We start from the raw sequence: 12704 nt of genomic DNA, 5'->3' as shown, positions 1-12704 counted from the left end.
CCATGATTGACATAGGTGCCACCCCAGGGTTGAATTTATAATCAGCCATCCAATTGTAAGGTTGCACTTGAATAGGGTCATTGAGGAGCTCTGCTTCAGGTTAAGTGGGAGAGGAATGGCAATCCCTGTAGCTGTATCTGTCTCTCCAACGTGTTCTGTTAGTGTTGCAGGCTAGGTTGAGATCCCTGGAGTGTGTGACTCTTGTTTCATTTGATTTGTGGATGCGCAGCATTTCCATTAGGGCAGAGTCAGAGACTGCTCTGTAAGTCAGGCACAGGTAGCCTCTCAGCAGCCTGTGTGATACAGAGTACAGTGGCAGGGCTTTCAGTCTTTTCATGTAAGTTGTATTTTTGAGGCCCTGGATTCTCTTGGTTAGAAACTTCTGTCATCTCTCCAGTTGCTGCAGGTGTCTGGTGAGATACGTACAGAAGGGAGCATTGTACTCAATTAATGGTCTGATAAGGGTCAAGTACAGCTGAGTTATAACCTCCTTAGTCTGGGATGTGATGCCATATGTATGAGATGCATAATGTAAAAAGCTTTCCTTAATACCATGGCTACATGGTGATCGATGTTTAGATTGCTATCAACCTGTGTTCCCAAGTCTCGCACCACTAGGTTTGAACTTAGAGGGGTGCTATCTATATCATAATCGGCAGGGACTACTTCTTTGTCAAAGGGGATAATGAGGTATTTTTTTGCATTTAGTTTTAGTCCTTGACTTTGGCACCAATCATTTGTCTGCGCCAAACCCTTCTGTAATATGTTTACATTGTTGGGGGACTCAATGATTCTGCCCAGTTGGCAGTCATCTGCAAACCTGGTAAGCCACAGGCCATCTACTTTCCCATGGACCTCAGAGAAACAGATTCCAAACAGTAGAGGGCCCAGCACAGATCCTTGTTGTACCCCACTGGAAATGGCTGTTAATTGTAATCTTACAGGTGATGAACTAACCTCTTCATTGAAAATCATAGCTAAAATGTCAAGAACCTTAGAAATTGGAGCTGAAAAGGGATTACAATTCTTTTCATGTGCTCAAAATTTTGTAAACTTTTCTAGTGACAGCTTTGTGGGATGATAAAAGGATGCGCTGGACAGGTGAGGAGAGCCTGGATTGTCTAGCTATTAATAGATCTGATGAAACCATGCAGTCAACTTGAAGCCTGAAATGTCTGGATGAGTCATATCTGTCAGATGCGATAGTAGGTCTGGAGCTGAATGCAGAATCCAAGATAAGCCAAAGAAAGGGAAAACAGATCTGACGAGGCCAGTAAGGTACAATGAGGATAACTGTGCTCTTCAACTGAGATGCTTTGTGGAGAAATTTGGGAATGAGGGGTATTGGAGGGTAAGGATAAAGGAGACAGTAGGGTCAAACGTGAAGTAGAGCATCTCTTGTGGACTCCCCCACCCGTGGGATCAGGGCAAACAACCTGCTGCACTTGTTGTTGAGGGGAGGTGCAAAGAGACTGCAACATGGTTGGCCCCATTGATGGAAAATCCTCTCTGCCACCTGCATGGTTAGAGACCACTAGTAAGGCATTAGAACAGACCTGCTTAACTTATCTGAAATTATGTTGCTCTTCCCCGGGATGTGTGTTGCTGTCAGAAAGTTACTGGATGAGATTACCCATTGCCATACACTCACAGCTTCTCGACAAGAGGGTAAGATCTGGTTCCCCCTTGTTTGTTTATGTACCAGACTACTGATGTATTATCTGTCTGAATCACTAAAGTCCCAGTTGGGAGAGTGTCTTGGAAGGCCTGCAATGCTAGGAGGGCAGCTATCATTTCCAGAACATTGATATGCATGTTGGCCACTTCAGGGGACCATGTGCCTTGGACAGTCCTTCCCAAGAAGTGCCCCCCACCCAATCTAAGAGGTGTCTGTGGACACTGTGGCTTTGGGTTGATGGAGAACAAAGGGATGGCCTTCTTGTATTTGATTGGAATGGATCCACCATAGAAGGTAATTTTGCAAGCTTGTTATTTTGGATTGACTGGATAATGGTTGCTGGAGAATAGACCATTGTGTTGCATGTGACCATGGAAGGATCCTCATATGGTACCTTGCCAGGGGTACAACAGTTATTGTCGCTGGCATGGATCCCAGTGCTTGGAGGATCAGACTAGCCAAAAGAGAATGACATTGATCCTTTTGACCTGAAACTGAATTCTTTGAAGCCCGAACAGAGGAAGTGAAGCTATTTGAGTGACGGTATTGAGAAGAGCACCAATAATTCCAATATGTGAGTTGGCTCGAGTTGAGATTTGCTGTAATTGACAGAGATTCCAAGACAAGACCATAACTGGAGTAAGCAGTCCCAAGCTTGAAACAGATGATGCCTGGTCACAGCAGTTATGAGCCACACATCCAGATATGGAAATAGCCAGAATCCCTGCAATCTCAAGTGAGCTACAACTAGGCTCAATCATGTCAGGCTCCTTTCATGTCTATCAAGAGCCTAAATCTATGAGCTCATTGGTGGGTGGAGTCAGCCAGGAGGTAGATGGGCCAGCGCCAAAGGTCTCCAGGAGCACCAACTCCTCTTGGGAAGGGTTATTGGGGGACCAACCACCCCTTTATTTCATGAGTTGTACAATTACTCCAAATGAGACATTGTTGGGTTGGGTGGTGATCTGTGGGACCTTTCCTCCTCCTAGGAACTTCTTCAAAAGGATGCTATGGAAAAGTGTCAGAAGAGATTACTTTACCCTGCTGGGTTGACTGGACACTGGTTTGGGCTGGCTGTCCCAGCGGAACAGATGACAGAGGCTATGGATGCAGAATCGAATGGAACTGGGTAGTAGGAGCTGAAGAGGGAAAAGAAGTCCAAACACTGGGAACAGAGAAAGCTTTCCCCAATACCTTGAAGGCAGAATGCCTTGGAGAAAAATGCACTGATGGATTTGATAAGGCAGGCTTATAAACTGTCATTTCCCTTCACTTCAAAGGCAAAACTACTCCAGGAAGGAGTCGGCGCCAAGCTGTCCAACACTGAAGCTCTGAAGGGCACATCTGGCTCTGACAACTTCGAAGTCGAGTCCAACTCCCCGGAGCTGGCTCCGCGAGTTGTCTGGCTGGGATGTACTCTGTGCTGGACCACTCAACAGACACCATTGGAGTCAACGATACCAACATCTATGGATCACAGGCAGATGACTTCAAGGATTTTTGGATCAGATGGTTCCGAAACCAAAGGTCAAATCTGAGAAGGAGCTAATACTGAAGGAGTAATACTGACAAGGAACTCCAGACCTGATGAGGTCGGAGCCAAGAGAACTCCCATTTGAATTGGCATCTGAAGAAAATTCCTCATCATCCTGTCCACATCAACTTCTTTAAGGCTCTTGGAAGATCAAAAGGATGAGACCGTGGATGAAGGTCTTGCATGTTGTAGGGGTGATTGTGCCAAAAAGGAGATGGTAGCTGAGAGGTGATAAGATCCTACAATATCTGAGGTGAATGGATCCATGGAGATTTATCTGCTCTAGGTTTCAGATCTGAAGCTCTTGGATATGACTTTTTGGCGTGCTTAAGAGGAAGTTCTGATGACGGATGCCAAAACAGTAGACATTGTTGGCTCCAGAGATTTTTTATGAGACACTAGTCTGAGAATCTCCTTTTTTGTCTACTCTTGGGGGCTTGAGTCCCAGAGGCTGTAGAAGCAGATTTAGAGGGCAGCAGGCACCTAAGAATTAACTTATTCTTTCTGCCACTCAAGGCATGGGTATTAAACCCCTTACAAATATCACAGCTGGCACTGAGGTGAGTTGGCCCTAAACAATATACGCACTTTGAATGTGCATCCATGTTGGGAATTTTTCTGGCAACAGGCCACACATTTTTTTAAAACCTGAAGGCTGATCGGACATAATGCAGATAACAGGTAGAGTAAGTTAGAATTTTTTTAATATAGATAGTAAGAAAGAGAAATTACCAGTAGTGGTGAGTAAAAAGAGAGTATTAACAAAGTACTTTATGGGAAAGATTACCAACGATGGTATTAAAGAATACTCTAAAGAGTAATCTAATAAAGGGAAGAAAGGAATTAAATAATAACTTTAGAGTTCTAAAGGGAGGAGAGAGCAAAGGGTATATAGAAAGTTATAATCATATAAACTGAAAGTTAACTCATGAAAAAGCACCATGAAAGCCCACAAGAGTTTACATCGACCACGTCTGAATGCTATGCCGGCAAAAGAGATCTGAGGTATGTTAGGTGACGAGGGCATTATGAGTAAAGGGAAAAGCTTGAGAGTTTCAGTGTTCCATGAGCTGGGAGAAGCAGCTTAGTCGGATCTGAGGATCAGATCCGAACCAAACAGTTGAGGAATAAATGAAAATGACATCATCAAATCAAGTGGTTACAACCCTAGCTAATTTTTAATGTGATAGTCTTAATAAAACAAAACACAAAAAGAACACATTTTTGCATTAAAAATGCATAATCTATTAATGTTCATGGTAAAGGTTTAGCCCTAACTCCAACAGTTTACTAACATTTGCTTTAAAAAGTCTACTAGTACACTTCAGATGTCTAAGGACAGACTCCAGGAGGACACTACCAGCAATTATCGTAAAGAAGCTCATCCATATGGATAGTGCTAACCTTATAGTTACAGGAACCACCTATCAGTAAGATTAATAAACCACAGTAGTGGTTTGTCAAACTTGGCCTGACTATGACAAGCTTTCCCAAACCTCTCAAATTAAGATGGCATCTAAATTTTCAAGGCTAAACAGCTGTGATATTTCTTGGGTCTATATTAGAATCTCGAAGATTTAATGTTTCGGATCATTAAAGATTGAACTTTAGTGATGGAAACAGTAAATCATCAAAATTCTAATAAAGGCTGTAAAAAAAAAAAAACAAGTAAAGGGTGTTTATGCAGGGGGGCAAGCCCCCCCTGCACCTCCCACACCCCCTGCTACTTAAATATACCAACTCCGAGATCGCACTTTAATGGAGTATGGTGCGGAAAGGGAAGATTTCCCTTTCCTACAGTGTAGCGCGATCTCGGAGTTGGTATATTTAAGCAGCGGGGGGTGCAGGGGGCTTGACCCCTGCCTACACTTGTCAGTTTTTTTTTTTTTTATAGACTTTCGATTGTTTAATGGTTCGATGCATAAAGTTCGATGTTTATGCATTCGATCCATTAAACAGTCGAGATTATAATATAGACCCATATTTCTTTTTAAGATCTGATTATTCTATTACATCCTTTTGTTGTTTACTTGATTTATGTGGCCTTTCAAAATATACATGACATCCTGATGTTTTTCTACAGAAAACAAAATTGATTAAACACACTATTCTGGTTAGAAGCCTACTTTGATTGGGAAGAAACTATTGTCAGAGCATTCACTTTTTTTCTTAAAACTGTCCACACTGAAGTAGAAAGAAAGAAAAGATAGTCTTCATCTGCTGTTTCCGGAAATATGATTAAATATACACTTATTTTGGACTTTCAAGATGGCTATACACTGATCAACAGCTTAATTTCAGACCTTTTGGTGGGAAAAAAGAAACTGAGAGATAAGTGCTACTAATTCTGCCAGGTTTAGTAAAATTCAGTTACTGGCTAGTAAGTACAGTATCCTGATGCCAGCAAAGAATAAACTTAGAGTGCATGAAAGAAAATAAACTACAAAAGGTAAAGAGAAAATGCTGACTGGGAAGAATCCTGCAGATTGTCAACAAAAAGCAGTTCACGCTCCAGCTTTGGTACAAGATAAGACTTCCAGTAATTTAGAGGAAAAGATAAATGTATTCAGAGCTGACTAAAATAAATGAAACATTGAAGGAGTATATCAACTCAAATAACAAAAGGCTGAAAAAAATGGAAGACTCTTTAAGTAGCTAGTCTTACAACCTGATAAAAATGCAAAAACTGGAAGTCAACATGAAAAGACTGGCTGTGTGTGAGACTTCTCAAGAACAGCTGTTTCAAAAAATGGTACAGTTAGAGCACACAGAGAAAGCATGAGATTTTCTACTGTACCAGAAGAACTGGAAGGAACAGACTGTACTAATGTTATGAAAGCACAAATAAACAACTGGACTGGTATTCCACAACATGATTTGTTAACTGAAAGGCCATATTAAGTATATGCACAAAATCTGGCCACGAGAAGCCAACACCTGTAGTACTAAAGATACAATCATACCAGCAGAAAGAGCAGATCCTGAGAAAACTTTGGCAGAAGTACAAAGTATTAAAACTGAAGACAATAAAGTATTTGTGGAAAATGATTATTCACTGTACACCTGACAGAAAAGAAGCAAATTAACAATCAGGAAATGTAGAGAGGTAGGTGTCGGATTCAAGCCGCTGTATTTCACTGTCTTCAGAATATTTTCCTGGATGAACAAGGTAATTTTTATGCAGAACAGGCTAAGTAGGAAGTACAACATTTTATTCAACAAAAAGTAATCCAACAAACAGAAGGGGATTCTGATTCTTCTGACAATAACGTTCACAGAGAAGCTTTGCCAGTGAAATCTTTTCCAGTGTTCCAAAGGAAAATGCTTGAGAGACAGAAAAAGCACAGGAGTTGACTAGAAGAATTGGGAGCACCTTGGACTTGAACCAGAGTCTGGTGTTGGGGATGGGGATCAACAGAAAAAAAGACCAGCAAAACTGAAACTAGTGAATACATGTCAGATTATAAAGCATCAATCACATTTGTGAAATGTGGCTAAGAAAGACTGGACTTCTGCTGACTTTGTTAAACTTGTGGGTGGACTGACAGGCTTTCTTAACACTATTTGTACAAAACATTTCTTGATATAAATGGCAATTTATACAGTAAAGCAGATTTGTGTAGTATGTTGTCAGGGGTAAGTGAGAGGGTGAGGGTGAGTCTTTTCAAGTGAGTACTGTATGTGATAAAGAGACTAAAGTAAACAAGTACATTTATTTGTGTAAGCATGATAGTTTGAAGAATAAGAAAACATTGAGAATGTAATGAGATTTCCTTCAGCAAATAAACGTTCTGTGTGACTTGAGATATCTGCAGCTGAGGGCAGTTGTAGATTCTGTTTTTATGCTTCCATGGTGATAAGCAGACCACAGGTTCAGGCAATCAATCTCTTTTTTTAAACAAGAAACATTTTTATTAAATTATCATGTATGACATAGATCATGTTACATTCATATAAATGACACAACTGTAGCTGCAGACAATATACATCACTTTTAACATATCCAGTCATTAGTCACCTGTTAAATAGCTTATTCAAATCCTGCCTTCTTTTAAACCTCATTCTCCTCTCCATGTATTGATCCCACAGTTCCCATTTTTCCTATGTAATTTGCTCATACCCTTTTCTAAAGATCCCAGTTCTAGTTGTTTTAGCTCTGTTACTATGTTTACTACTTCTAGTAAACTTGGTTTAGACTAGGATTTCCATTTTCTAGTAACTGCTTTTTTGGCATCCATCATAGTCAGACTCAGCAAGGCCTTACTATGTCTAGGCAATTCCGAGTTTGTATCACAGCTCAAAAAATAATTGTCTTAGTCACTCCAACTTGCTCACCCAGAATCTCCAACAGAGCAGTCTGCAGGGAATCTTTAAAGTCTACCAACTCATTACACTCCCAGAAAATATGTTTCCGGTTACCAGGTGCAGGCAATCAATCTTGAGAGGTCTAGGTATTGTATGCTGAGGGGAATGCAAAATTTAAAAGGTAGAAGAGCAAGCAACTCAGTAAAAAAAGTTAAAAATTATTGGAAGTGAATAAGAGATGATAACTTTTCTGATACCTAAATACCTAAGTGGATTTGCTACAGCAGTGTATACTTTAGTGTTACTTAAAGACAATCAGTACACTTTTTTCTTAAGACTAAAAGTTAATGTTTTCTGAAAGCATCCAAGCTGTTATTCATATCTGGGAGGGGAATAGAGCCAAGAAAGGCACATACAGCAATAGAAGTGCAACAAAGTCTATACGATTTATAAGTTATATTTTGAAGCATTTGCACAGGTATTTTTAGGGTCTATGTTATAACCTCAAACATCTCTTTAATCAACCCCTAAAAATCAAAAGCACTAAATCCCAAACACACGGAACAGTGATTTTTTTCCCAGGGGACAAAAAATCGCTGCTCCACAAAAAAAAAAAAAAAAAATCCAAACACAAAATAAAGTGGGGGGCTATGCCTCCCACACCCCCTACTTAAATATACCAACTCTGAGATTGCACCACAGTGGAGGAAATGGCAAAGTCCCAAAAACGGCCCAATGATTTTTTTTTCCCCTAGGATAAAAAATCACTGTTCCATGTGTTTGGGATTTAGTGCTTTTGATTTTAAGGGGTTGATTAAAAAGTGTTCATTTTTTTAATCGTTCAAAGTTGTAATATAGACCCGTATTTTATACCTCAGGCAGATTCCAAAGAATTTTTCTTCAGGTGGGTGGCAAATGTTGGAGGTGTCATTGGGAAGAAAGTGCCAACTGGGAACATATGTTTCTGGAGTGCAATGAGTTTGAGGAATTTAAAAATTCACTGTGCAGTACTGTGTCAGAAATATTGGGTGAGCAAATGGGTATAACTAAGGAAATTATTCTTTTGAGCTAGAACACATGATCTGAATTGCCTAGATATATTAAGGCCTTATTAAATCTAAATCAAATGTATGTGAAGTATGGAATATTGTAACAGATATAAAAAATTGGAAGTGGGAACTTAAAAAAAGGGTAGAAGCAAATTACATAGAAATAAATGGAAATTGTGGGAACAATACGTGCAGAATAATGTTCTGGAAGGAGGAGTGAAGTTTAAAGTAAGGAAGGAATTGAGCAATTTATATTATGTTGGAGTGAAGATATTTTATATAAAAGAACATATGTGATGCAAATCTGGGAACATGTTAATATGCTTGTTTTCTTTTATAAATGTATGCTTGCCCATGTCTTAAGTGATAATTCAGTAAAGCTCTTAAAAAACATAACACTCTTTTTGTAAAGCAGGTTTTGCTTTTCAAGTATCCGACAACTACTTACTCTGTCATAGAGTTTTTCATTCATGTTTTAATTGCTTCTGTTTTTTTTTTTTTGTTCTTTCTAGTTTCGCCACAAAGTCAGATTTGAAGGAATGGAGTCACTGCCCTCCAGATCTTCCAGTGATTCTAAGTCATTTCGACAGGCTACACCTAGCGCTGCTTCTGACATTTCTGTATCTTCAACCTCCTCCAGCCAGCTGGACACCTTGAATATAATAAATACAAGAGAAAGGTTAGAGTTAGAGGTCAACATTCAGAGACTGCTTCCTGTGTTTGAAACTCTACTTGTTCAGTTTGAAAGAGTCAATAAAGTTACTGATGATGTGTACCAGATAGAATCACAGCTGGGGAATGTGCACTCAAGGATGATGAAGACAAAGTATATCAGGATGACAAAAAACTTAATAAATAAATACTGCCTTATTAATACTCAAGGTGTACAAAACCTTGTCACTAACAGTGAAAGCTCTTTAAATGCACACATTAATTTATTGCCTGCAAGTCAGAGTTCTAATGTGATACGGAAGTCAGATGATCCTCACCCACCTAGAAATGATGTGGTGAAGAAGTCTGAAAGTAAAGGTGCTGACTGTTTAAGTACTCAAAAGGGACTTGTTGCAACATTGCCAAGTAAGAAAAGAAAGTCTATGAATGGAAAAAATAAGATACATCCACATAAATAATCTGTGACATGGAAAGCGTACAAGAAAAAGGCTGGGCCTTTAGGTATTATGGTGCAAACGTATTGATTTATCCATTTAGCTGGATTCAGAAGGTACCATCTTCCACAGCATGTTCACTACACTTTAGACATTTACTGGTAAATTTCCAGTGTGTGCCAAGATATACATATTCGTTCTGAAAAAAAAAAAAGTTCTGTTACCTCAGTTGTCTGACATGTTGAAAGACATGTGACTTACGATCAGGGCCTTTATCAGTCCACAGGTAGTCTGCAAGCTTTGTGTTAGCAAACAAATTATTGTATTCTGAACAGCAGCACAAAGATTTTGTAGAACATGCGTGAAACACACTGAGCTGCACTGACAGATAAGGTATGCATGACTGCTTGTTTTTTTTCCAGTATTAGGCCTCCATTTAGGAACTATAAAACTCAGGTCCAGGACAACCAAGTACCTTTTTTATACCAGAAAGAAGATAGGAGAGCTCTAAATCTCTTGAGAAAAATCTTCACCACAGCCAATAGAAGCATGATAGCATTTAACCTGTGAATTCAGGTATGTTTTGCACTTAATCCTCCCCAAATACTTTATTGTATTACAAAGCAACTAGAAGGAAAAGACTATGAAATGTCAGTGTGCATTTGTTTATGAGCATTTCGCTAACTGGGTGACTTCACAGGTCTCAGTGGTTAAATTAAGGGCTTATTATTAGCTTATTTTTGAGAGAAGTGTTTTACTTTTAAGAATGTATTGTCTAAAAGTTATATTTTTGGTTTACTTTTATAAGCATTACTCAGCACTTTATTTAAAAACCATGATGTTCTTGCATAGCAATAATATACAAGTACTGTCTTTAGTCAAGAACAAAAGTAACATGGAAACAGTATTTTCGTCTTTATAAATTCTTGTGCAGCTCACACTGTCATGTGAATATCACTTTCCACACAAAAGGGAGGAGTATTCAGTAGCAAAGTTAATGTCAAGGGAGACTGCGTAGTAATTTTCTGGACTCTTTCAAACTACTCATCAAGTTGAAATTTCTGGCTTTACATTTATGGTTTCCATTTAATTTCACAGTAAGCATGCACTAGGCCCCATGAGGCTACAGCTATAGATCAGAGACTTGCTTGCCTAAAGCTGTTTTTATTTGAATATACACTAAAGAGAATGGAAACAGTATGGTCATTCTAAAATTTGGCCAGATGTATCAGTTTCATCTTGAAGTAGCACATACTACTGTCCCCATAAAGTTTTACACTCTTCTGATTAGAAAAGCTCAGTTATATCATACAGGTGCAATGTATAAGTCAAGTGGTATTTGCATAACAGTTGTGATGTCAAGTTGTGTACAGTGTATGTATTGTAAACATGTAACAAATTTAAGTTGAAAAGTTGTGTGTATATTTTTGTATGTTTGCTATATTTTCATAGAAGTTAAGTCTGACTAAAGATATGTAGATAGAAAATCGAAACCTATTTTAAAAAGCGCTATTTAAATATTGTATAAAGTGCTCACCAGTAAGAATGAGAGGTACTACCAAATGTGTGCTTCTAGAGCAAGCAGACAAACCAGGTACTCTGTGAGGATATATTGCCATACACCATGTAGTGCACAGATCAGAGGAGAAATTGTTTTTCCAGTGTGTTGCAAATCCCAGGTGAATAATGAGACAAGGCTGCCACATGAGAGGATAGAACAAATGACATCATAATAATGTTGGACTATTTCTTAGCATAGCCCAGTCCTTTTTCAGCAATGATATATTTAAACAAACATGAAAGTGTAACAGGATTTACACAATAGAGGTCTAATGCAGAGCTAGATGGATCCAGTGGCTGGCCACTCACATGCAGCCCTCTGGCATACATTACCATTGTCTGATTCACATCTCTTATATGCTTTGCTATGCTTATGAAATGGAAAAGTGTAAGTAAAACCACACAGCAACTCGGCAAACACAAGAGAAGTGAAAAAACATGCCGGTCACACCAGGTTCTTAGTGTATTTGCAGTTTAATCCAAACGCTTTCGTCTTAGTAGTTTCAGACTTCTTCAGAATAAAAAATAAAGTGCACAAACACATACTTTATACCCATTTCTCCACCCCTTTCTTAATTACTTCAGTTCAGACTCACCCAGTTGTTAAAACACAGCACAGTAAAAAAAGGCATATTACATTCATTTAACACTTTGTTACAGACTCACAAAACATACTAAATGTTGCAAATAATGTCATAAAATTCATAAAAAAATATGCTGCTTTAAATTTCAAAAAAGAACTTAATGACAGCCTGTCATTAAGTCCAGGCTTTTCATCAGAATTAAGTTTAATTTGCCATTTTAGCTCTTTAAATTCTAAAAATTCATCACTTTGCCCACCCCTAGGTCGTAAGTCAATGTGATCTATGGCACAAAATTTAAAAGCATGTATTGGGTTCTCCCTAATATGTCTATATAGGGCATTCTTTTCATTGTGATGTTTAATTTCCAAAATATGCTCGTAGATCCTAGTCCTAAATGCTCTCTTGGTTTTCCCCCACATAATGACTGCCACATGCCTGACATACTGCAACATATACAACTCATTTGGAATAACAAATATATATTTTTAGGAGGTTAAATGGTGCCAAAGTTCACAATAGTAATTCTATCTTGGTGAGCTACATGTTGACACTGGGCACATCTTCCATATTTAAAACATCCTCCATCAACCCTTCTACCATGGCTACTCTCCAACATCCCCTTGAAAGATGCCTCTTTTTTGTATACAATGGCCATTTTTTCTCCTAACAAGGAAAGTAACTCAGGGTCCGTTCTGAAAATTCTCCAATATTTCTTGACAGTGTTACAAATGTTGTAGTAGCCAATGCTATATGGTAGTATCAATGCCCTACCATAACTCTCTCTGTTCCCTTGTCCAAGTGTTTGTAACAGTAGCAGTGGTGTTGTCCAACAACACATGATGCACCCTTCATTCCTTTTCATCTGTACCTCACTCATTATGTTGAACA

The 12704-nt window shown here is 38.8% G+C and overlaps 1 protein-coding gene across 1 annotated transcript in view; it reads left to right on the top strand.

Annotated features, from left to right (window-relative positions):
- The window catches only part of PKD1 (polycystin 1, transient receptor potential channel interacting), a 2476043-nt gene extending 2464988 nt beyond the window's left edge, over positions 1-11055 (top strand). The window contains exon 50 of the mRNA XM_044088902.1: positions 9079-11055. Within this exon, the coding sequence (XP_043944837.1) occupies positions 9079-9696 (618 nt within the window). The 3' untranslated portion in view covers positions 9697-11055. The remainder of the gene's footprint in view (positions 1-9078) is intronic.
- The last annotated feature ends 1649 nt before the right edge of the window (positions 11056-12704 follow it).

This window comes from Protopterus annectens, chromosome 12.part0, assembly GCF_019279795.1.
Source record: "Protopterus annectens isolate FY-2018-M chromosome 12.part0, PAN1.0, whole genome shotgun sequence".
NCBI classification, from domain to species: domain Eukaryota; kingdom Metazoa; phylum Chordata; order Ceratodontiformes; family Protopteridae; genus Protopterus; species Protopterus annectens.
The sequence above is the reverse complement of the archived record's forward strand: the minus strand, read 5'-3'. Positions and strand labels throughout refer to the sequence as shown.